Here is a 25,375-nt window from a genome sequence, read left to right as displayed (position 1 = left end):
TCATTGGGGTGGGGGGGGGGGGGGGGGATTGGTATTGCAATTGTACCTTCGCGTATTTTCCGAGGTTGAATATGTTATGTGTTGGGGCCGAGAGGGTTTGTGAAGGAGACTAGGCCAAAGCGGTTCACATTTTGATTGGTTGTTTGACAGACTTGCATACTCTCTCATGACATTTTGGTCTAGTGAAATCTCAACCCTTTATTTTTTATTTATCATTTGTAATTTTAATAAAAGAATGAATATATAGTAGATCAATCCACTGTAGGACCCCTCCCGTAAAAATGTCACGGGAGGTGATCATGTTCCTTGTTTGACTGTTTTCTATTTCCATTTCTAACGTGTTTCAAGTCGTCGTGTTCTGATTAATTGAGAGGTTTGTCTGATGTCCAATGACCTATTGATGTTTTTCCCCATACTCTCCCTTAGATGTAGTTTTCCTTTTTGTTCTTTATCTTCCTTTGTTATTTAGATTCAAATACTCTTTGTAATCTTTTGATTATCTTATACGAGTATATGTATACATATACACACGTATATATTTGTCATTAAATAAAAAGAAATAGAATTTCGTTGAAAATTTTAAAGGACAAGATTTAACAATACGTTGTCCAATACTAAAACATGTCATGTGTAATAATACTATTATGAGAGATTTACCAATGGGTCGGTAGTGTAATTAATTAACTTTACAATTAGAGTCTTTGATTTAGAGAGTGTGGTAATGCTGGGCTTTAAGCAGTCATTAATTTCACATAACGAGGAAAATTTCTCATCTCACCTACCCACTTTCTCACACACTCCCCGGACATTCCATTTTTGCCCTTGGTCAAAAAATTCGGAACGCGTTTTCCGAATTTTTTTAGTTCAAATTTAGATAAATTTCGGAAAATACATTCCGAAGTTGTTTTTAAAGGCAAAAAAAATTCGGAAAACGCGTTCCGAATTTTTTGACCAAGAGCAAAAACAAGGAGTGTGTGAGAAAATAGGTAGGTGGGATGAGAAATTTTCCATAACGAGGAAGAGAGTTCCAATAACCCAAGTGGGTCGACAGAGAAAAAGTATACTATAGGCTTAGATTGGATTTTTCCATTTGGAATGCTAGCTTTGTCTTTCTTAAAGAGTTGAAAGTCATAGTTTTAGAATAACCCTCGTGTCTTCATCTTAGACAAATACATTATTTTAAGAATCATTGTAGGCAGATTATATCTTTGTTTTCTTTGTGTTGGAAACTATTAGAAAATTGGGTCATGCTCTAATATAATTATAAAACTAAACCTTCACCATAGGGTGAGATGAGGAAGACACAGCTCATTTTAATGTTAAACATATTTCTCAAATATTGATACCGTATGTAATATTATGTGCGTTTTGCTTCAAAAAAAAATTATTTTTTACCTTTTATCTTTTACATGAAATCGGGTTTTTTTCGGCCATTAGATGGTCCTATGCAAATTCCGGTCATTGATTTAAATTTATTATAGTAGTCAACAACATGAATAGATGGACGGTTTAGATCATGCAGACAAGAAACATGAGAGGAAAGACAGGAGAGAATCTTGTTGGATCATCACGAGGGGGCAGTCGGGGGATGATCCACATTGGGCTCAAGAACAACTTCACAAGTGAGTTGGACACCACACTTTATCCCAAAACCTTAAGGTGTCAGGTTTATGAGTCCTTTCACTTATAAAGTGTTCAACCTCCACTTTTCTAAGCAATGTGGGATTTAACCACTCACACTTGCCACAACAATCTCCCCCTCAAGTGTGAGTCCATCCACTCTAGGATATGCTCCCCCTCAAGCGGAAGCTTTCTTCATCCTACACTTGTACCGTCGTAAGCCACACTGCTCCACGGGACTCGCCGCCTGACCACCTTTGTCGCCGGGGAATCATCCACATTGGGCTCAAGAACAACTTCACAAGTGAGTTGGACACCACACTTTAACTCAAAATCTTAAGGTGTTAGGTTTATGAGTCCTTTCACTTATAAAGTGTTCAACCTCCACTTTTCTAAACAATGTGAGACTTAACCACTCAAACTTGCCACAACAAATCCAGATCCATTTTACATACATTTTGAATATATACACACACAAAATTTAACAATACTACTTTTTACATCAAAATTTTGATGTTCAAATATCATTTCTCTTTTATTTAATACTACATTGTTTAATTTTTAATTTCATTTTGGACTAAATATATTAATTAATTTTTATTGATCTATCGTTGTCTTATATTTAGGAGTAGAGAGGGATTAGGAAGCAAGGTAGGGTGCACTTTAAATATTATGTCCCTTCATCAAAAAATTTCTTTTTCAGCCTCTCTTCTTCCCAACCCCTTTTATATATCTTGAGCTAGCTACTTACCAAGAGTTTTAAACCCTAGCCAGCAGCACCCCAAGTAAACCTTATATCACTCTTTTCATTTCTATTCCATTTTCAAATATTTTGTATCTCTTCTTCTCATTCTTCTATATTTAGATGCAGGTTGTGGTTAATTTGTATTGAAGAATATGGGATCAATGAACACAAATAACTGGCTTTCATTTCCACTTTCTCCAACTCATCCTTCTTCATTACCACCTCATCTTCAACCAACTCAATCTCAATATCATCACTTTTCTCTTGGAACATTAGTCAATGACAACATGTTGGAAACCCCTTTCCAAAATCATGGTATAATTTAATTAATGTTTCCACTTTCATTTCTAAGTTTGTCTCTTTCTGTTTTAAAGAAGTCTCACATCAGATGCGCGATGACCTGAACATATGCGAGAAGAGATGGCCTACACATTATGCTCAGGCCATCTCGCATCTGATAACATGTTCAGGTCATTTCACATCCGATGTGAGACTTCTTTAACATTCTGCTTTCAATATATATATATGTTTGTTGATTATTTTATTGATGAATAAACAGATTGGAACCTGTTGAGTACTAGTCATAGTCAGAGCAGCAATGAAGTTCCAAAGGTTGCTGATTTTCTTGGTGTGAGCAGCAAGATCAATACTGAAAATGAGTCAGATCTTGCAGCCTTTGATCATTCTTCAGATAATAATTACTTATTCATGCCAGCAATACATAATAACTCAGTTATAACAACTTCTAGCAACAGTTATGATCAATATCAAGAAAATGGTAACAATAATTTGCAGTCATTGACATTATCAATGGGAAGTGGTACTACTACTAAGGATTCCATATGTGAAACCAGTGTTGACACTAACAGTACAGTTGAAGCAGCTGCTACACCTAAAAGAGCTTTGGATACCTTTGGCCAAAGAACATCTATATATCGAGGCGTAACAAGGTTTGAAAATATAATATTGCATGTCTGGTTTCTATAATATTTCAAATTACAAATCTTAACTAACTCAGATTCTTTCGTCAAAAGAATCTAAATTAGTTACAATTTATAATTTATTGTGTTCCATTATTTAGCGGTAGTAATGTTTAATAGTAATTCATATCTCAAAAGACATACAAATCGATGCGATTTTTTCTAATTTTTGTTTTATGCAACAAAATCAAAATCTTTTTAGACATAGATGGACCGGAAGGTATGAAGCTCATCTTTGGGATAATACATGTAGAAGGGAAGGACAATCAAGAAAAGGTCGCCAAGGTAATAATTAATCAATTACTAATAACTATACTAATTAAGATTTTTTTCTTTAATTTTCATTATTTTTCTTAAGAATTAATTTTATTTTATTTTTTGAAAAATTGGCTAACACATTTTTATTTTTCCTCATCTTGGCTTTGGCTTCTTATTTTCATCATCAGTCTATTTAGGTAAGTGTGATCTTTGTTTCAAATTATTTTCCATCTCCCTCTTAATATTTTGTTCTGGTTTTGGCAAAATGTTAATCCTCGATATATTAATGGTTTTAACTTTGTACTAAATTATATTATGGTAGGTGGATATGACAAAGAAGAGAAAGCTGCAAGGGCTTATGATTTAGCTGCACTAAAGTATTGGGGGACATCCACCACTACAAATTTTCCAGTAAGTTCATCCAGTTAATTACTTAATTATTAGGCCATTAATATTGCCTGATTCAGGTTCAATTAATTAATTAATTAATTAATTGTCTTTCAGATAAGTAACTATGAGAAGGAAGTTGAAGATATGAAGCACATGACTAGACAAGAATTTGTTGCCGCCATAAGAAGGTAACCATTTTTATTTTATTTATTATATTATTTTGATAAAAATAAAAAATAAAGTGGTTTAATCTAATCAATATCTCTTGATAAAATGATTCAAAAAAAATAATATCTCTTGATAAATTGCAGAAAGAGCAGTGGATTTTCAAGGGGTGCATCAATGTATCGTGGAGTCACAAGGTACCAAATCAAATACAACTACTAATTAATCAAATTAAGCTTTAGTTTATTATAAACTAAATTCTTAATTTTCTTTATTAATTTCTTAGTATATATTCATCATGATTTTAGGCATCACCAACATGGAAGATGGCAAGCAAGAATTGGCAGAGTAGCAGGAAATAAGGATCTTTACTTAGGAACTTTTGGTAAGCAAATTAATAATATGCTTATTTAACCTCCATGCATGCACAAACAAATAAAATTTGAAATAATAATTATAATTATAATTATAATTTATAGGTACCGAAGAAGAGGCTGCAGAAGCTTATGACATAGCTGCAATAAAGTTTAGAGGATTAAACGCAGTAACAAACTTCGACATGAATCGTTACGAGGTGAAAGCGATTCTTGAAAGTAATACTCTTCCAATAGGAGGAGGTGCTGCAAAACGGTTAAAAGAAGCTCAAGCTCTAGAATGTTCTAGAAAAAGAGAACAAGAGATGATAGCATTAGGCTCTAGTACTACTTTTCAATATGGAGGAATTGGAGGAGAAGGATCTTCAAGTTCAAGTAGGATGCAATTACAAGGTTACCCTTTAATGCAATTTGAACCTTTATATGAGAGTAGTATTCAAGATCCGTCGTCGTTTAATCAGCAGAGTTATATTCAAACTCAGCTTCAGTTGCATCAACAACAGCAAAGTGGAGGATTTTATAATTATAATGGGAATTACAATATTCAGAATCAGCAGGGTTTGATGAATATGGGTGTCATGGAGAATAATGGTGGTGGAGGAGGGTATATTGGGAATAATATTAACGTAGTTGGAAGTGGAGGGGAGGAGGTTGGGTTTGTTAAGGTTGATTATGACATGGCTTCCGGAGGTTATGGAGGTTGGTCAGCGGCCGATGCTTCAAATGTTGGTGCAGCCAGTGTTTTTACAATGTGGAATGATTTGACTAATTAAAGAGTTTTGAGTTTGAACTTTGACTCTGACTTATATTGTAATGTCTCTGTTAACTATTAACTGAATATGCTCTTTAAGATGAGTTTAGAGTGTTCTCTATTATGAGGGGAAAGGGAAATGAGGGAACTATAAGCTAGCTAACCAATATGTGGTGCAACTAATTGCCATACAATTTAATTTCTTGTTCTTTTCATTTAATTTTTTGTTATGCTACATTTACATTATCACAACTGAATTACAAGAAAAAGGAATTAGGAGTTGGGACAATTATTCAATTTTTCCAATTAGTCTTTCAAACCACACAATGTAACATTGATATTGATCCAAAACAAATTTGGTTTCCCTTCTTGTAGTAAATAAACTACCACTAGATTAGAGTTTATATTGTTTTGTCTCGTGAACAAAAATAAACAAAACACATCAATTCAAATTTTGTGTAATAAAAAAAAAATACTATAGTATAAAATATTTTTACACAAACATCTGATTAATTCAAGTAATACCATATTTATAAATTTATTTCTAAAATATCTCTTCAAATATTAACATGTCATGGTTACATTACATTGAATACATGTGTAAAATTGTTTTCATTTCTTGACCAAAAAGTAATTTATTTTTGTTGTATACAAATTAAATCCTTAATATTTTTTTTATTCTGTTCAAGATTATTCACCCAAAAAAGAAGTCAAAAGAGATAGTAGATGATTATTATGGACCCGGATTCCGTGCAGTCACCTTTTTGGTGCAGTCATGCATTCAGGCCATCTACAGCCGTCTGATCAAGATCAGACGGTTATGATTTTTTTTTTTTTTGACGCAAGACGGTTATAATTTAAAAACTTATTTATTGACTGCATTTATTTAAGCCGTCCGATTACGATCGGACGGCTATAAAACGACTGCATGGAAAAGTGACTGCACCAGAGCCATTTCCGATTATTATGCATTTGTCATTTATTTTTATTTTATTTTGGTACATTTCATTTGTCACTTTTTACACGGACACGACACCGCGACACCGGATACGATATGGACACTGATACATTGACACCGATAAAAATTTGGAAAAATGACATAATTAGTATAATCATAAATGTCGGTGCCGGTGTCGTACACTGACATCAATACGTGTCCAATACGAACAGCCTAGTTTGAGAAGTGTCGGCGCTTCCTAGCTTTTTACTTGCACGTTTTTGTTACTTTTCTTTGTCAGAACCAAACAAACCATTAGCAAATCTGAGTGGCGGCGAGAGATACAGTTAGAAGGGCCAGCCGGCCAGCAGCTCCACCGTCTTCGCTCTCACATTCGGTACGCTCTTATTCCTTAATCTCCATTTATTCTGTTTGATCCGATCTAATCATCAATTTAATCCATCACTAATCTTTGATTTAAACTGTTAATTAACCATTCCTTTGATATTTTTACTTTCTGAATTGAATCATCAATCATATCTCATTAGGTTAATCAAATCAATTTTTCATTGTTGTTAGAAATCGATTTAGAAGCATAATGGTGAAAGCATATAAACAAGAACACGTGTATAATCATCCATGGGAACGAGTAACCTCTGCATCATGGCGAAAATTCACCGATGCAGAGAACAAGCGAGTTTTATCGCATATTCTAGATGTAAACACATTGAACACAAGCCTTGATTCTTCCTCCGGGAAGCTTTACGCAACACGTGCGATAACTGTTCGATGTCCGTGGCTTGTAAGAAGAATTATTGGTGAGGATATTTGTCATTGTGTTGAATCAACTGTTGTAGATGCAAAATCGCGTTCGATGCAGATTAGTTATAGGAATATTAGTATGGAGAAGTTTATTGAAGTGGAAGAGAATACTAGGTATGATCCTCATCCGGATAATCCCAATGGATGGACTGTTTGTCAGCAGGAGACTCGAATTCGGATTAAGCCTTTGTCCGCGTTGGCTTCTATGGCGGAGAAAGTTGAGCAGCGATGTGCTGATAGGTTTCTTCAGAATAGTGCTAAGAGTAGAGATGTTATGGAAAGAATTTGCAAATATCTTGAGGCTGAGTCTAGCTCATTTTCTTTGTGATTCTCTGCGATGTAACTTCGGATTTGGATTCTCTGCAGACACAAAGGTCAATAAGAAGATCAGATGACTCGTATTTTGCGATGTATTTTAAATTGATTTGGTGAAGATAGTTAGTTAGACTACGAGCCGTTTGATTTTTATATCTAATGGTTAAGATCTTTGTGTGATTGTGTGGTTTCTATGATCTAGGTCACATGACTCTCTTGTTCATGTTTTGCACTTATCTTTTGAAGCATTGATTATGATTACAGGCTATATTATAAGTGATTATTTGTGATGGCTTATCAAGTATTCCTAAGGAATAGAATTGTGTTTATCTGTTTTTAATAATTTTGGCAATAGATGTTGGTTTGTTTTCCATGTCAATACTCAATGTTGACAGTGTGAAGAGTGGAAATGATGTTATAGTTGATTACTAAGTGTGTATTTGGTTCTACAGTAGCGTAAGCTGATTTTGATTACTTAGAGCTTTTGCATTTCTCTTTACTTACTCAACAAATGTAAAGAATCTTCTGGATTTTCTGAATGGCTGGGAGTTTTCTGTGTGTGTGAGCTTTTGCATATGGATGCTTAAAGAGTCTTTATCTTCCATTTTTGCCTTGATAGAGATTAACTTCCATTGTATTGTGGTAGCTTTTCAACTATCGGGATGAGTTTCGTAATTTCAAATCATATGCAGAATCAAGGAATTTGAATAGTGAGATTTTGATTGAATCATTTGCCAATTTGTATGAGATTTTAATAGTGAAATAACCTCTAAAATAAAGAAGGTGAGATAACCTTGTGTTGTGTGACAATTCTAGAGTGTAATAGTAGTGGAGGTTGTGTATATTCACCACTTTTATTTACCATTAGATTGAGCAACTCCGTTAGATCTTGATGTACTCTCTCTCTCTCTCTCTCTCTCTCTCTCTCTCTCTCTCTCTCTCTCTCTCTCTCTCTCTCTCTCTCCCCCCCTCTCCCTCCCTCTCTCTCCCTCTCCCTCTCTCACACACACATACACTATTGTCTCAGTTCTTTTCTCATTGCTCAACTCCTCGTTGTATTTTCCGAATTTCAATTGTATGCAAGTAGGGGTGGGCATTGGTTTGGTTTTGGAAGAAAATCGAACCGAACTGAATCAAACTGTTTTCAAAATTCATAGTAACCGAACTGTTTGTCTTTCGAACTGAACCGAACCGAACTGTTAAAGTGGTTCGGTTTTATGGTTTTGAACCAAACCATAACTAATTTTTCACTAAAAATAACTGAACCATTAAACCAAATTGAATTGAACCAAACTGATAATCATGAACCGAACCGAACTGTTTCAGTTCAGTTTTAAAACCGTTAGTTATGGTTCAGTTTTTTTTGTTTGGTTCGATTTAGTTTGGCGGTCCGGTTTGATTTTTGGATTTTTTTTGCCCACCCTTATATGCAAGTCAACCAAAAAACAAGTTTGAAACGTACTCTCTAATTATGATATGGGTATTCCATTGTTTTTCTAAAATAAGTGAAATGGGAACCTTTCATTAGGGGAGTCAAATTCAAAATTGGAAAGAATAAGAAACGGTGATTATAGACAGAACTTGGTTGACTCTATCTCTAACATTGTATCGGCGAATGTAAATATTGGTTAGTTATAAAAGGAATCGAACTAATCTTTTCATTACATTGCGTATTGGCGACAATGTCAACGTTTGAGCCTTTGAAAACAAATGAGTAAGGGAAAAGGAGATGGTTGGGGAAAGGAAAAGGGGGTAGAAGAGGGAGTATATTTGCCATAGAGGATGTACCATTTCATTGCATTTGGTATCCAAAACAATTTGATTCTTGATATAATTTATGTGCGCGTGTTTCTTTCCTCCGCAATTTTGCTTTAGAAATCAACAACGATAACTTCATTACTCAATACAAGTACAATCAGTCACCATAATATATTTAAGTGTATGTCACGATGAACAGTGAGATTGAAAAATCATACATGGAGTAATTGTCAATTTTAACCGCTTATCCAAACAAGCATTAAAATATATTACCAATTATCATTTTGATTTCTTGAAGATAAACCCAGTTTAATATGTGAAAATTAGTTAGCTCAGGCAATTCCAATATGTTGTTATCTAGAGAAATTCAATAATAGCCATAAAAACCATAATAATATACAATCTACTCATGTCTATGGATCCTTCTGTAATCAACTGTCAATTGCACATACCATTTTGACATGTACTATTACAGAGATAGATAAGGAACAGAAAATATAATGCTAACACCACCAACTTCCACCAAACTAGCAGAGATTTAAAGACTTAAAAACACGGGCATATATTTTCGCCAATCAAATGAAATGCAATCTCTCAAACTGCAGAGATAATACTCCAAGTCCCCCATCACATATAAAATTATAATAAGAACACCATTAAAATATGCAGGAAACTCGGATCATCTCATGATGATATTGAGCATAACAGGAGACATGAAACTTTACGACACCAAATCTAGATCTTGTCAAGCTTCTCAGCCTTGACAACCGGGTTTGCTTTTGCTATTGCATCCTTTCCAGCAGTGCGATAATCAAATGGACAATCATGTTTGTCTGAGTAGCGATGTACAGAACAGAAAAGGTTACCACACCGACAATTAAATCCTGTCAAACCAACCCGCTTATTACAGTTGGTACACCGTTTAGGACCATCCTTGGGCTTCTTCTCCGCACTCTCCTCTGAACCGGAAGCAACTAACGGTTGGGCAGAGATGGTTTTGGGCTCCACTGAATCAACTGAGATCTCCACATTGGCAGCAATAGCAGGTTCAATTCCACTGCTGCTTGATGACCCATTCATAATGTTCTCGATGGAAGAAGCTGCAAGAGTGGCCTGCTCCTGTTTCAGCATCATGTCTTTGTGGCACTTAGAGCACATGTTCTTGGTAGCTGCACTTCCAAAAAATCCACAGTTGTTGATGCACAACATAGGACCTTCTGGGGCTGCTTCACATCCAGTCTGTTCATGGTCCATCTTTTTTCAATTTTCCTGCACAAAAGAAATTCAAATACTAAACAATCTAAATATAAACCGGTTGCCATATTAATAATGAATGTCCTGAGCATACACAACATCAAATTATGCATATTAACCAATTAATATATGTACTAGCATAAACGTCAAATAGGAGCATCCTTTCCAGATAAGTATTGTAAATAAACCAAATGAAGCTTGGGTCAATACATGAGCTCTTAAACAAGGAAGAACAAAGAAATCGTGTCTTGATTATCTCTTTAAGCATGCATATGCAAAAACTAATATACAAAGATAACACCCAGTTCCTGGTTCTATTGAAAGCACACGAAAATAAAGAGGAATGAAACTTTTTCACGTTGAATACAGAGGTATGATAAAAAAAAAAGTGTGCACAATTAAACATTTCAACCTTACAAGCTTAGCGGGTGCTGGCTAAATGAATCAAATTCATCAAACAACGCTTTCAAAAGAATGAAAACACAATACATTAAAAGTAGAACAGTCTTAAAACTCCCACACACAGCTTAAAACATATCGATGAACATAGAAAACAAGCTCAAGATATGTTATATGATAATGTAAATCGGCGAAATATTCTCATATTTGTCGCACTCATACACCTATTTGATTCATTCATTAAATCACAAACATTCTCAGATCATATAAAATAAATCATTATTGTTAGAACTGTCAGAACCTTATTATACCAACCAAAACAAAACAACATTAAAAACAAGATCATTTGAAAAAAGTAAAATAAAAAAACATGTCATCTACCAGTTGACTAACATGAAAGAAAAAAGTTTGATCAAAACTTCTAAACATAAACACAGAAAAATAATAACAAATCCTTATAACGTTCAATTATTAATTATCACCATAATTCAAAACTTAAATTTATAAATTATAACAAAATCAATAAGCTAACTAACCCCAACATAAATCTGCATGTATTATTATCTCTAATTTTCCCCTCAACCTCAAAACTAATATTTATTCAAAAAAAAAAATCCTCAAAAATTTAAAATAAAAATAAAAACTGTACAAAAATATATCTAACCTTGTAGCCAGAAAAAAAAAGTAAAAATTAATTGAAGAAACCAAAAGCTTCAGGTCGATCTACAAGATCACAATCGAATCGAAAAATGATCAAATTGAAAGAAAAAAAAAAAGGATTAAATTAAATAATCAAACAATTAAGAAAATTAACAATTAAAACAACAAAAATAAAGCTAATAAAAATTACAAGAAAAAGAAAACCGAAGAAATAGAGAAATTCTTGAAATGGAACCCTAACCTTTTGGTAGATTTGGGATCGAAGAAGAGAGAGAAAGAAATTGAAATGAGTGTTGTAAGTGTTGATTTTTTTTCTCTCTCTCTCTTCTATTTTTTTTTTGTGTTTGAAAACTTTCTTTCTTCTCTTTGTTTTGCCAACGAAAGCTCTTTGGTGGTGATTGGTGGCGACGTGGGTAATGGTTATTGGGGGTGAGGTTTATTGTTGAATTTACTATATTGTCCTTTTTGGTGATGCTGTTGGCGGTTTTGCCAGGTAGAAATGTTTGGAAGGTATGGGTATGATGGTCCACCTAAATATTTTATGGAGTGTTTGTTACGTTAAATTAAATTAAGTGGAAGATTTGGTGAGGGGGTAAGGTTTTTATTTTTTTCCTATGGGATGAAATGAAGCTTTGGTTATGGGTAAGGTTAATCATGCGAAAACACATGTAACTTTTTTTTAATAAAAAAATAAACAAAATTAAGTTTGTAGTAATTTGGTGGCGACAATTATTTACGTAAGTAATGATTATTTATCTTACATTATAAAACTTCCTCTATTGAACTAAAGGATTAAAAGAAAAAATCGGTTGATTTCTTAAATTTGGCTGTTGAATAAAGACCACGATTCTTAGTTGTTAATATGATGCGGTCCAAATTTTAAAATATACAATTTTTTTCTATTTTAAAAAGTTAAAATTTAAATTATTCGATATCGACTTAACGACCACAAGTATTGATATGTGAATACATGAAAATATTGACGGTAAGAGTCCAATCTCATTGAATAGGTTTTAAGTTTTTTTTTTCTCTCCTTGTTTTGTAATTTATGTTATATTATGTCTGCAATCTTAGTCGTTTTAACAACTTTATTTAAAAAAATTATACATATGACATTTTGTTTACATCTACGGTTAATTTAATTTGTTGGTTGAAAATAGTCAACCATTAAATTAAGTTTAGTCAATGTTCATATAGTCGAATTCAAGCAAGCTGAAAACTTTTTCAAGTCTAAAGCGTAGTGATGGCAACGGGCGCCCACGGGTGCGGGTTTGAGTGATACCAAACCCATACCCGAAATCAACACCCAAACCCAAACCCAAACCCAAATCTGTTCGGGTGGCAAAACCACACCCACGCCCACACCCATTGGGTTCGGGTTTTTTACACCCAAACCCAAACCCACAACGCATTTTGTACTACTTTGCAAATTTAAGCAAAACAAGGTAAATTTAAGCAAAAACAATGGAATTTAAACATATTATCAATCACTTAGCAAAAATATAGGTTTAAAATTACAAGGGAATTTAAAATTACAAAATAGTCTTTCAAAAAATTAAATTACAACTAAACCAAAATTAAGTTCTTCCAACTTTCAAGCAAAATTCAAACACAATTTTGGTTTGTGGTTTGTGAAAAACCTAATTTTACTTTTACACTTATATATATATGTGGGGGTATTTAGGTAATTTTAACATGTTTCGGGTGGGTGTATGGGTTTCGGGTGTGGGTTTGAGTGATATCAAACCCACACCCATATTTTCGGGTGTCACCCAAACCCAAACCCAGTCAATTCGGGTTTCGCCCGTTGACTTGGGTTTGGGTTCGGGTGGGTCTCACGAATTTGGGTTTTTCTGTCATCCCTACTAAAGCGTCTCACAAAGACCATGATTGTGTTAGAGTTAATAAATAAAACATGTGGACGTATGGAAGTTGCCAATTCAACTATAACACTTGTGTGGATGAGATAGGTAGCTCACCTGCTTAAGCCAGTTGAGCTAAGAGTTAAGAAGCAGGAGATTCAAGATTCAAGTATTGGTAAAGGAGAAAAAATTACAATAACATTATTATACTAACAACATTGCTTATAAAAAAAACTATAACACTTGTGTGTGAAGGTAACCGAGAATATGCTAAATTTTTTAGAACTAAGGTCTCAGAAGGTAATAGAGAGATACCTAAATTGTGTACAAGAGTTTGAGAGAGAAATTATGGAAGAGAGAAATAAGACAGGCCAAAACTTTGAGAGAGAAGTTTGGAAGAAGAAACAATATCAAGTTTTAGAGAGAATAGATGTTGTTGGACTAAATGATGAAATAAGCATGAAAGAAACCGAGATAATAAGTCTTGTCGTGATATATTTGTGAACTAATTTTTTGTGATATTAAGCATTTCTCTCGATTAAAAAGCGAATACAATATGATCAATAATGGTTTATTTAAAATTCAAATTCACTAAAATAATTTTTCTTTTTTGCACTAACCCTTTGATTCTCAGAAAAATGATACTCTAATATTTCAAAATTCGATCACGCTATAAGTAAAATTTAGCAAAAAATTATTCTCACGATTTATGTTTTAGTGGAGCTCATTGACCACTGATAAGTGCTAAATATTGGTTAAAATACATGTTTAAAAAGCACTTATTGAATGAATTTTGATAACAAATCCTTGGAATATAAATCACTTTTGATGTAAATATAGTGTGTACTAAGAAATTGTGCAAGAATTATCAAATCCAACCATTTTGTTAGGTTCATGCTGATACTAAGAAAAGAAACAAAATTCTGAAGCATTCGCTGCAGCGAAGCATCGGCGAGCATGCAGCGAACAAAGGCAGGGAGTTCAGGGTACTTGGCGAACACCCAGCGAACCTGCAGCGAACCTGCAGCGAACAAGCTCGCTACAGCGAGGCCTCAGCGAACAAAGGCAGGGAGTCCAGGGTACTTGGCGAAGCACCAGCGAGCATGCAGCGAATAAGCTCGCTGCAGCGAACACCTAGCGAGCAAAGGATGAGTCACAGCTAAATACACGTGTCAGCAAACCTCTTCAACTAAGCAACTTCTTCGCTTAGCGAACAAGGATTCGCTTAGCGAACTGGCCCATTTCAGAAGTCTATAAATAGCATTTTAGATCATTTTGTAAAATATATAGTTAGCTAGTATCAGATAGAAAAATACGATTTTCATAGATAGATCCTGTTTAGTAAGGTTTTGAAGGTGGATTCCACACAACTTGAGAAATCAAGCCTTATGGTTTTTCAATCCTTCTCATCTTCACTCTTTTGTAAGTTTATCATGGCTATTCATAGCTAAATCTCTTTTGTTGGGGTTGGATGTAATTAAATTATGATCATGAATCTAGTTTAACTTTGCTATATGAGTTTTATTTATCAATCAATATTAGTGATATCTTTGTTTTCATGCTTATCTCAAAGGATTTAAATGATATAGACATATGTTATTTGAATCAAAGATTTAGGATAATCACTTGTTAGATTTCAAAGTTTAGACATAGATTTTGGGATTTAATAGTCACCTAAAGTATTAAAGCTTAATGCTATTTAATCGATTAATGATTCGAGATATCGGAAAATTAATAGATTCAATAGACGTCAAGACATATTCCGGACACGGATATGATCGACGAGTAATACGTGACGATATAGATTGGTAAACGAAATATATATATCGATAGTTAATGGATACATGTGAATGATTTGATAAAAATCCAATCCCAACAAGCTTTTATATCCAAAGTTTATTACGCACTTTTATATCACGATTTTACGTTACAAAACCAAATCGAAACAAACCCGCACTTAAAATCATGGAATTTATATATTTACAATTGATATCGCACTAGTCCCTGTGGATACGATATAACGAACACTATAACTCAATGACTTGATTAACAGATTTCTATTTTGAAAATGAGATATTTCTAATGGTTTCATCTCTTGATCTTCTTAAAATATCCACATAGCCGTTCAAAGACTGCTTATTTGGGACCCAATGCACAACAAAAAAACAAAGAGAAGATAACTAGGAAACAAACAAACAAAGCAATGCCTTGTCTCAATGTACATATGTCCCACTTCCAACCAAAGAAAGCATAAAGACGTTGCAATTCCAACGTATACATCCATTATCACAATTTAAAAAATTCACCTAGCATGATTAAAGTGCAAACAAATAATGTAGTACTATTAATTAATTTCAATTCAATACGGTTGAGCCTATAAATTGGCTAGCATTCTTACTCTTTCCACATCACAAACTACTTAGTCTTCATTCTTCAATAAGATCTCTATAATTCTAAGCTATCTAATTTTGTTGCTAATATTTGAAAAATGGCACACATTAGTAGATGCAACATGAGCAAGGCGATATTGTTGATGGTGTTCCTTGTGGCACTATTGTTGGCTACCGAGGTGAGGGCACAAGATGGCGAAGCCGCGGCATCACCAGCACCATCACCGGATGTTGGAGCTGGATTTTTGGTGACTTATTCTGGATCTTTTGTTTGTTCTTCTTTGCTCTTCTCCCTTGTTGCTCTTTTCTCCCATTAGATTGGTTGTACATTTACATGTTATTTTTTCTTTTTAAGATTCAATTCTCCTATATTTTTTTTCATTTTGATAGGATGTGGTAATCACATTCTTTATTTTTTCTATTGATTTCATTATAATTGCAACATCTTTATTTACCCCCCATAATTATTGGTTAGGGTGTTATTCATTAATACAGTACTATTTATTTACTTGTGGCTTTGAGTCTCTCTTTTTTGTCTTCCTTTCTTACAGAGACAATGCAATTTGAGAAAGCATTTCACACTGAAATTATACAACTCATTATTGTAAATTCAATGACCATGTCAAGAATTTAGATAATAGGACTCATTATTGTAAATTCATTTGGACCAAACAGGGGATTTAACTTATTTAGATAATTTAACTTATTTAGATAACTCTTGCACCGTGGAAGCCATATGCTACTCTTCCACCCTACACCGAGCCTATAAAGTTGGTATCAAATGAACTACACTTAGGAGTAGAGCTATCAAGTCGATCGGCCTGCCCAACCCACCTCAGCCCGATGGTCCAACACATATAAAGGGGCTTTAGTGGTTCAGCCTGTTTGCTTCATGAGCTGCTAAATTGGGCTCGACCCAATTAGTAATGGGTCAGGTGGCTCGATGAGCTGACCCGACTAATTTCCATATTATTTTTTTATTTAAAACAAAAAGATGTAGTGAACAATAAAACTACATATCGTGCAAATTATTATCCATCAAGGTCTCCCTCAATAACATTTTTCTTATTAGAGATTCTATCGTCATCCTCCGACTCATTGTTAATAACTTTTAAAGTTGGATCAAAATCATCTGACGTTGAAGCTTGAGATACAAAGTTTGTTGAAAGTTAGGGTTCTTTCAACAATGAATAGAATAATATGAAAAAAGAGGTTATGCCATACGAAAATTCAATCGTACCCTTAAAAATCAGGGAAAATTTTGAATTTGTCAATGAGAATGAGAACCATTAGAATGCAATCTACTTTTCTAAATTTTTTCTTAAAAAAATGTTTTCTTAATGGGCCAGCTCAGACCGATCCATAATAGATATAGGTCCGATAGGTCGGCCCAAAAAAATACAGTCATTTTTTTCTGTATTTTTTTTTTAAAGTTTGACACATCTTAAAATATAGGGGACATTGGTCTCGCCTGAGAGACCCATTTTTTTTATTACTAAAAATAAACGATATTCATTTATTCAAATTAATGGAGTACATCGACACAATACAAATTTAAATTCGTCAAAAACAAAAAGGGTGAATCTGCGAACAAACTCACAACATTCATGTTAATAGCATAAGACTACAAATATGACTATATTGAAGTGTTTGAAATGTCCATACCTCTAAATCTGTAGCGTTAATACACAAAAGTGAACATTAAATTTAAATGAATTTGCACTTATTAATGGCTTTTTCTTGTGTACTACTAGTATGTTAGAATTCCCACTTCATTGTATCAAGAAATAATCTGAATGCAAAGTTTATACTTATTTTAATAAAAAATCCATGGCTTTGACTCCACGCAGTTATTTCTTAAATAAATTTATAATTTATAATAATAATGAAGGTAAAAAATGCACCATCCTTGTCTTCCAACACAAAAGAAAAGCATTATTCATGCATTTTCACAATGAGATAAGATATTACTTAATACTAATCGAGGGCCACTTGTATCATGAACGGATCATAGAAGTTTATATCACATAGATTATTTATAGAAATTTTTAGAAAAATTGAAAATCATTGGATATGTTATTGAGTGTCGGTATTTAATAAAAACTGATAAACCGTTAATTTTGATGGATCTCGATAATATATCAAATAATTCTCAATTTTTCTAAACATTTTTATGGATGATCTATGTGATATAAACTTTCAATCCAAAAATGAATTTTATAAAATTATAATATTACCAAACAATCATGTGTGTGTAATTGGTATTATTATTTTACTTTTCAAAACCTCTTTTCACAGTCAAATTATTGAAAATTAGCGATTATTTGTTGGTATAATAATTTTTTTCACGAGCAACGACATTTCTCATAATTAAAATATTATTTTTTGTGTATATTCGTCCTGATATTTTCCTAATTAAAAAATAGTGAGAAAAGAAAATGAAATTGAATGATAACATTAAGATTAATAATAAAAAAAAAAAGTATAGTAGTACGAGTTTAATTGATATGCACCTACGTTGTTTACACCATCGTCTAATAAACAACCATTATTTTGTCATGTCATATAAAAAAAGTGGAGTGAAGTGGGGTGGTGTGACGGAAAACATGGTTGGTATTGGTTGACAGTGTAAAATTATTTTACACCGTCGGTGCATATCAATTAAATCCTAGTAGTACTAGTAGCTGCGTGAATTTAATTTAATTTAATTTAATTTAATTTAATTAATTTGCGTCTTCTTGTTCTAGGTATTAAATTATCCCAATTGTTGAGAATTTTGACCTAACACACCAAGCAATAGCATCGATGGATTCTCAAGTGATGGTTGCACTTGCTCTTTCACTTGTTGGTGGTCTCAGCACTTCCATCGGTATCTATATTATAACTTCATTGTCTGCATTTTCATTTTCATTTTCAATTTCAATTTCAATTTTGTGTACTCTGTTATCTTCATTTTTAGTGTTCAATACAACTCTCAATGAGAATGCACATCACATGTTTTAAGCTTATTTTCATAAGCTCTATAGGATAGCAACAGATAGCTAATGAAAATAAAATTATAAGTTCTGTTTGGATAAATAGCTTATTTGCAGCTTATAGCACAAACACTTATGTATAAGCTTCCATAAACTATTTTCATAGCAAAAGATAAAATAAAGGTAAATTATTTTTATATATGTTACGAGCTGTTTTCATAAGCTATATTGGACAACTTATGAAAATAAGCCGAGAAAAACTTATGCAAATTGTCTCTCTCAAATAGTCTCACAAAACTTATGCCAGTAGATAAGCTCAAATAAGCCAATCCGTACAGGCTCATAGCTTATATGAATAAGTTTGACTTTATTTTGTTTTTTGTTATACATAAGCACTTACATATATGATAAACACTTATGCTTTAATAGAGTTTTGTGTACTATTTACATCATCAACAGTCAATACCTCTAGTGTTCCCGAACAAATAACAAATGATGTCGAGTCAAGATCATCCCGTATGTAAGAATCCACAGGGTTTATTTTATAAGGAGAATTAAACAGGACAAAGTAAAAAAAATGGATTATTTTATTTCCACTAATGGAGTGGAACCATTGAGAATTTAATAGAACAATGTACCACCTTAACTTATTGTTGTTTTAGCTCTTGTGGAAACTGGAAAGACAGTGTCTTAAAGACACTAATATCTTTGCTTGATGGCCAAAATCTTGAGATTTAGCAGCTGATCAGTAGTTTTTTTTTTTTTTTTTTTTTTAATTGTTTTCATTGGGCTTTTATTATGTGTTTGTAATTTGAATCTAAGTTATCGTCGTGAAACAGGTGCGCTTTTTGTTATTATCAATCCAGCTCCCAATTTGAAGATGCTTGGGCTATTACAGGTGCGTTGGTTCATTTATAATCTGTGTCCCTCACTTTTGTCCATGTGATCAATTTTGTCAATCGTGGACAATAGCGGTTTGTTTAAATCCTGGCATTGCATTAGTGTTACAGCGCCACTATTTGACAATATTTTTAACTAAATAGCATATTGCGAAACAATTCCAATTTGTTCAAATTCCACCACACTGTTGTGCTAGCGCTATTTAACAAAACTTAATGTGATTTGGTTACTCTGGTCTGTTTCTAAAAATATTTATTTCTGTGAAGGGTTTTGCTGCTGGTTTGATGCTGAGCATATCATTCTTTGATCTGGCTCATAATGCTATAAACTCACTGGGATTCTTGAAAGGCAACCTTTGGGTAAGCAGTTGCATTTGAGCTATCATAAAGTAATCTAGCAGTAACAATTTGTTTTGCACGTCGTCTTCTCTCATGTTAGTTCTGACCAAAATCTTCTATCTTCTCATTTGTGTAGTTTTTTGCTGGTGTTATATTCTTTGCCTTTGTAGCCAATTTTATCCCGGAGCCAACACTTACTCCCACATCAGAAGTAAAGACTAGAAAGGTTTGAATCAATCAGTTTCTTAGAAATAATAGCTGTTATCACTGTTGCTGCAGCTACTCTATATACTACATAAATATAAATTTTTGATAGATATGATGGCATTCTTGAATTAGAAAAAAGGGGATGAAGGAGGCAAGGATAATTTGAAAAAGCACCGGCAGCAAGTTTTATTCAGTGGGATTATTACAGCTGTAGGTAGGACTCTCTGAGTACTTTTAAACCTAACATTTTCCTTACAAAGTAGTTCTTGTTGGAACAAAATATTATAAGGGTAATATGAAAATTAATTTTCTTTTGAATGTTCAAATAATATTGAAGGGCTAAAAATTCCATGCTAAATAAAGATTTGAGTATAATAAAGAACATCAATACTCATTTTCCATATTGCCTATTGTTCATTGTTTCTTTAAGTTTTACTAATATAGTTTTCTTTTTGTTCATTTCATAGGCATAAGTTTACACAATTTTCCCGAAGGAATGGCTGTATTCCTTGGATCCATGAAGGTATCCAAAAACTTATTGATGTCATATGGGTCTTCAAATTTTATCATTAATTGTTGAAGGATTGCTTTAGCTTATATCCATACCAACATGTCTGTTAATGCCACTTCAATTTGATTTTCTAACATGCTTTCGTCCATAGGGCCTCCGTGTTGGCATTAACTTAGCATTGGCCATTGCTCTGCATAATATCCCAGAGGTATAATTTTTCTCATGATAAAACCTGTTTTACTCTTGATACAATAGTTTTGTTTGAATAGTGCAATTAATAACAGAGGAAAATCACCGTTCCTTGTGGTTTATTGTTCCATATTCTGAGTTTCACATAAAAAAAAATATTTTTCCCTACCCACATTATTAATGAAGAGACGCATATTTTTAAGATGTTATATAGGTCTTATTGTAATTTCAAAAATCTTCTGCTTTCTAGGGTGTTGCTGTTGCACTTCCTGTTTATTTTGCGACACAAAGGTAATAACTTTTAAAGTCTCTTGTTGGCTCGAGCTTTTAAAACATTTACAGGTTACAATTGAAAATTGAGCTTATGAAATACATAAATAGTGAGCTTAACAAAGATGTATGTGAAGTAAACAGGCTGACTGAAATATATTTTCAGTGGCTCTGAGAAGATGAAACTGGAGCTTTCATCTAAATATAGATTGTGCTCTGAAGGTTGCCAATGTATATGATTGCCATTTTCAAAAAACTTCATGTGTGGCAAAACCTTTTCATTTATGGCCATAATGCTACTGTTTCACTGCGAAGAAGGCTATTTCGTTTTATTTTACTTCAGCATAAAAAAAATTAGCATTAAACAGAAAAGAAATTATAGTTTGTATTTGGATTTGAGTGCTGTTACATGTACAAGTAAAATAGGTTCTGACGAAATTGGGTTGCAGAGGATGCAATGATGGGTGCATTTGCAAATTTCAACATACTTGATTTCTTTGTTTTGTTAAATAATAACACATGGAATTAATAATTAATCTTGAAGCTTGGTTTTTGTTACTATGTAGTTATGTCAATTAATATGTACTTGAATTTTAACTGTTACTTTTGTTTATTTCTTTTGTTCTGGATGTGTCTTAGTAAATGGCAGGCATTCAAATTGGCAACACTTTCAGGCTTTGCTGAACCCTTGGGTGTTATAATTGTAGGTATGTCATCTGCTTTATGTTGGTTTGCACAACATCCTTATTTCTTTAAGGTCAAGTGAGGCACTTTTGCCTATTTCACAATTCTTCCCATTGAATCTTCCTCTCTCTACTCCAGAGTAGGTTTTATTAGATATGTGAGTTACTCAGTGGAACTTAATCTGATGATTTCCTTTTCTTTCTCTGTAGCCTATTTATTCCCTAGCAGCTTAAATCCTGAGATTCTGGAAGGCCTACTTGGATCAGGTTTGCAGTGATATAGCTTTTTGATGTCACGATGGGATTTGCAGCATTTATATTATTATGCTAACTGGTTCTATGTTAATTACAGTTGGCGGAGTTATGGCTTTTCTGACCCTTCATGAAATGCTGCCATTGGCTTTTGACTATGCCGGTCAGAAGCAATCTGTCAAGGCCGTATTTTTTGGAATGGCTTTCATGTCTGCGAGGTAATAATCTCATTTTGAATGAAAGTTTATTTCAATATATAATAATATTGTTCGACTTTTTTTTGGGGGTAAAGTATATGATGCATCTGAGTGAAGTGAGTAAATTTTTGTGCATGTTAGGTAGCAACTATCAATGATGAGTATTGCATTCTGCAAAGTGAGGAAACAGAAATTTTATTGTGGAGACAAAAAGTGTTATTGAGAGAGTCCCACATCGGATGGGATATGACCTGAAAATTAGTTGATAAGTTGGAGACATCACTCACCTTACAAACCGATTTTGTAGGGGTTAAATTAGACTAAACTCAAATTCTAAGATGGTATCATAGCCTATCCAAAATTCGCTGGGCCATCCGCTATCGGGCCAGTTGGGTCACACACCAGATGTTCAATCCTACTCCTAGTCGTGAGGAGGGTCTGTTGAGAGTTCTATGTCGGATAAGTTATGACATGAAAATTTGTTTATAAGTGAGAGATATCCCTCACCATACAAACCAGTTTTGTAAGGATTGAGTTAGACCCAAACCAAATTCCAAGAAATGCAAACACTTGGCCTTGTAGCATTTAGTAGCTCTGAAATTTACTACATTCTATGTCTTCATTTGTTTCTTGAGCCTGAAAAAAAACTCGGTAGAATTCAGCAAGAATTTACCAAATTCAATTCAAAGGTGGTTGTAGCCGTAGGATAAGTCAAGGTGGTAAGGGGTCTACTAATTTATCTAAGAGTTGATAATAATGTCGACTTATTCTTGCAAAAGAACTTTGACTCTTTAGTATGCCCCAATTAAAAAATGTCTGTATTCACAGTTTCGATACAAATATAGTTAAAACATTATTTACGAGAATTAAGAATAGGCAACCTTATGACTAGGAGTCTTGGACTTAATTGCTACCTCCTTGTTCATCAGTTGGATGTCCTTAAAAATTGAAATGAAATTTCGTACAAGAAGTTCCAAAATCTCTGATTCTCTGGCTATTGTTTCTGTCTGCTTTCCTCCCCGTCACTTGTGAAGTGTGATATCCCTCCACTTCAGAAGCGGAAAAATTGGATGATATCTCTTTCGGTTGCTTTTTTTTTTTTGCTAGCAAGTTCTTCTCTAATTAATGTTGCTGGATGTGCAGCCTGTATTTTCTAAATATCAGCTTACCAGAGGAGATAAGCTTGTAGATGAGAACAAACTCTTCTCTTTTCTTAATTCATGAGCTCCACAGTATCATCGTGGTGTGTGTCTTCAGATTCTATCGCCAATTGCAGCAAAATTATTTCAGTAGGAGTCTCACAAACTGTCCGATGACAATAACATACAGCCATCTGATGAGGTTAGCGTTAGATATATCAAAATTGAGGGATACAATCCACTTATGATTGTGGTTTCCCCTAAGAATGTAAAGAAAATTAGAGAATAAGAGTGTGCTGTGTAAAATATTTTAGGGGACCATCAATCATGTATCATGAAATCAAGGTCAGACTTTACATTGCAAAGTTGACTGATAATGTGTTATGTTCATTTATTTCTGCCTAGATGTATAAGAAACAATTATAAACAGCTACCGGTGAAAAGGTTCCTCTTAAACCAGCGTGCCTCGAGCATTCTTCCTTTGCTACTGGTATTAAATTGGGAGTCGCTGAATTTGCCCGATTTGATTGCATTTTCCATGTCCCTGTGCTATGGCTGCTTTGGCAATGCGTTAGGTTCTTAGTTCTCTTGTTTAAGACGCCGTATGGGAGCCGAAAACTGCATTTGGTTTGAAATTCGCCCTCTTGATTCTTTAAACTCGTTACCAAATACTATAGTATTAATTTAAGAATTTGGGGGGAAGAATATATATAATAGTTGCAACTATGCAGCATCTATTGAGGAGCTGACCTGAGAATTACATTGGCGCTTCAAAGCATTGGTGCAGGTGCAACTGTCTTATTTTTCAAAAGAACCGTCTTTTTTAGCGCAAAGGCTAAAGGAAGAGGTTTGTTAATTAAATGAAAATTACCTATATTGAGAAGTTAATAATAATTTTCTCCGCTCGAACGAGACAACACCGGTGTTTTTAGTCTTAACTAATGATCCGAAGTTTGAATTTTGACTTGAAAATGTAGTAATGTTAAAACTCTTAGAAGAATTTCATTCTTTTTGTTGCATTCAGCAGGGTGACTATCTGATGTGAGTGCTCAATTTATATTTATATAAAAAGAAGCATGTGTTTGCTCTTTTTGTTTATAGTATTTGAAAGCATTATAAAGTAACAATAAAACAAAAATGTTAGATATGAAGATCAGCTTCAAATGGCAAGTCTATAATATAGTAATGCAGAATAAGATTCACATGCAAACAGTAACAAAATCTGTGTCTACGTTATGTCTTTCTAAATATTACTCAAAAACAACAATATACTTTTATATTGGCAAAAAAAAAAAAAGAAGACTTTTTAGAATATTGTCCAAACCCAAATAAACTGCCAAATAAATATCCATTATTGTGCCTCTTGATATTTTTGGACAAATAAATATACTTTTATGTTTTGAAGTAGAGAGCAACATTTTTTTTTCTTCCTTTTTTTTGGTATAAAGTAGAGAGCAACTTTAATCACATCATTTGTAAAACATTTGCACTAGATTTTGGAAATACATAAATGGATGGGTTTCATGCTTTGGAAGTGCTTTTGGGTTTGAGAAATGCATCAACACAAGATTTTTTAACAAATTATTACATAGTGTTTAATTAAAAGCTTAATCTTTTTACGACCTATAGTTTCATGGCACAATAATCTTATATTTTCTTCAACGGAAAAGAGTTAAAAAATTTAATATTTTTTTATCAATTTTTTTATGATAGGCAAATTATAAGTTATTTTATTAAACTGGTGTAGTGCAAGCGGTAAAAAATTTGAGTCCTTTAAACATTTTATTGGCTTGTATACAACCCATATTAAAGGAACTAAAAATAAATTTGTCGGTTGTTTTAATGTGACCAAATTTTTTAATTTTTTTATACCACCAGTATCCGGTATACTAGACTACCTAATCTGGTTTGGGGGGGGGGGGGGGGGGGGGGGTCAGTTTTGGTATCAGTATCAAGTGGTTTCAGTCCCCTCCCGATCGCAGTTGCGAGGAATCGAACCGTAGTTATTCCTATCAAATTCAGCGTCAATCCTCA

At 33.5% G+C, this 25,375-nt stretch overlaps 4 protein-coding genes across 6 annotated transcripts; 3 read left to right on the top strand and 1 right to left on the bottom strand.

The window, feature by feature from the left end:
* The first annotated feature begins 2,278 nt into the window (after positions 1-2,278).
* LOC123894035 (AP2-like ethylene-responsive transcription factor PLT1) lies at positions 2,279-5,526 on the top strand. Of its 2 annotated transcripts, none has more exons than XM_045943904.1 (10): positions 2,279-2,405; positions 2,486-2,680; positions 2,925-3,315; positions 3,548-3,630; positions 3,792-3,800; positions 3,926-4,014; positions 4,108-4,181; positions 4,305-4,355; positions 4,467-4,543; positions 4,638-5,526. In XM_045943904.1, the coding sequence occupies exons 2-10, from the start codon at positions 2,518-2,520 to the stop codon at positions 5,303-5,305; spliced, it is 1,605 nt and encodes a 534-aa protein (XP_045799860.1). In that variant the 5' UTR covers positions 2,279-2,405; positions 2,486-2,517; the 3' UTR covers positions 5,306-5,526. The 2 variants fall into 2 exon arrangements, with proteins under 2 accessions (XP_045799860.1, XP_045799861.1); XM_045943905.1 differs by having other exon boundaries at positions 2,283-2,405; positions 2,492-2,680.
* Positions 5,527-6,489: 963 nt separating this feature from the next.
* On the top strand, positions 6,490-7,647 carry LOC123894034 (PRELI domain containing protein 3B-like). The gene is made up of 2 exons (XM_045943903.1): positions 6,490-6,617; positions 6,800-7,647. Exon 2 carries the CDS (start codon positions 6,819-6,821, stop codon positions 7,368-7,370), a length of 552 nt encoding a protein of 183 aa, XP_045799859.1. The 5' UTR covers positions 6,490-6,617; positions 6,800-6,818; the 3' UTR covers positions 7,371-7,647.
* A 1,826-nt stretch (positions 7,648-9,473) lies between these two features.
* On the bottom strand, positions 9,474-11,823 carry LOC123894033 (zinc finger A20 and AN1 domain-containing stress-associated protein 8-like). Its single transcript, XM_045943902.1, has 2 exons — positions 11,670-11,823; positions 9,474-10,384 (listed from the first exon to the last, which is right to left on the bottom strand). Exon 2 carries the CDS (start codon positions 10,367-10,369, stop codon positions 9,851-9,853), a length of 519 nt encoding a protein of 172 aa, XP_045799858.1. The 5' UTR covers positions 10,370-10,384; positions 11,670-11,823; the 3' UTR covers positions 9,474-9,850.
* A 6,575-nt stretch (positions 11,824-18,398) lies between these two features.
* Positions 18,399-23,735, top strand: LOC123894032 (zinc transporter ZTP29). 2 transcript variants are annotated; one of them, XM_045943899.1, is made up of 12 exons: positions 18,399-18,549; positions 19,495-19,553; positions 19,822-19,914; positions 20,030-20,119; positions 20,233-20,314; positions 20,568-20,623; positions 20,763-20,819; positions 21,051-21,091; positions 21,710-21,777; positions 21,964-22,020; positions 22,106-22,223; positions 23,346-23,735. In XM_045943899.1, exons 1-12 carry the CDS (start codon positions 18,486-18,488, stop codon positions 23,389-23,391), a joined length of 831 nt encoding a protein of 276 aa, XP_045799855.1. In that variant the 5' UTR covers positions 18,399-18,485; the 3' UTR covers positions 23,392-23,735. The 2 variants fall into 2 exon arrangements, with proteins under 2 accessions (XP_045799855.1, XP_045799856.1); XM_045943900.1 differs by having other exon boundaries at positions 22,344-23,735.
* Positions 23,736-25,375: the final 1,640 nt, after the last annotated feature.

This window comes from Trifolium pratense, linkage group LG7, assembly GCF_020283565.1.
Source record: "Trifolium pratense cultivar HEN17-A07 linkage group LG7, ARS_RC_1.1, whole genome shotgun sequence".
Taxonomy (NCBI): Eukaryota; Viridiplantae; Streptophyta; class Magnoliopsida; order Fabales; family Fabaceae; genus Trifolium; species Trifolium pratense.
This window is presented reverse-complemented; position numbering and strand designations above follow the sequence as displayed.

What these genes read in the sequence shown, in the direction of transcription:
- LOC123894035 (XM_045943904.1), top strand. Translation starts at nt 2,518, where the DNA reads ATGGGATCAATGAACACAAATAACTGGCTTTCATTTCCACTTTCTCCA. An exon ending in TTTGTTGCCGCCATAAGAAG is followed by an intron (nt 4,182 to 4,304) that starts GTAACCATTTTT and finishes GATAAATTGCAG; the next exon opens with AAAGAGCAGTGGATTTTCAA. An exon ending in ATGTATCGTGGAGTCACAAG is followed by an intron (nt 4,356 to 4,466) that starts GTACCAAATCAA and finishes TCATGATTTTAG; the next exon opens with GCATCACCAACATGGAAGAT.
- LOC123894034 (XM_045943903.1), top strand. Translation starts at nt 6,819, where the DNA reads ATGGTGAAAGCATATAAACAAGAACACGTGTATAATCATCCATGGGAA.
- LOC123894033 (XM_045943902.1), bottom strand. Translation starts at nt 10,369, where the DNA reads ATGGACCATGAACAGACTGGATGTGAAGCAGCCCCAGAAGGTCCTATG.
- LOC123894032 (XM_045943899.1), top strand. Translation starts at nt 18,486, where the DNA reads ATGGATTCTCAAGTGATGGTTGCACTTGCTCTTTCACTTGTTGGTGGT. An exon ending in AGATGCTTGGGCTATTACAG is followed by an intron (nt 19,554 to 19,821) that starts GTGCGTTGGTTC and finishes ATTTCTGTGAAG; the next exon opens with GGTTTTGCTGCTGGTTTGAT. An exon ending in TCTTGAAAGGCAACCTTTGG is followed by an intron (nt 19,915 to 20,029) that starts GTAAGCAGTTGC and finishes TCATTTGTGTAG; the next exon opens with TTTTTTGCTGGTGTTATATT.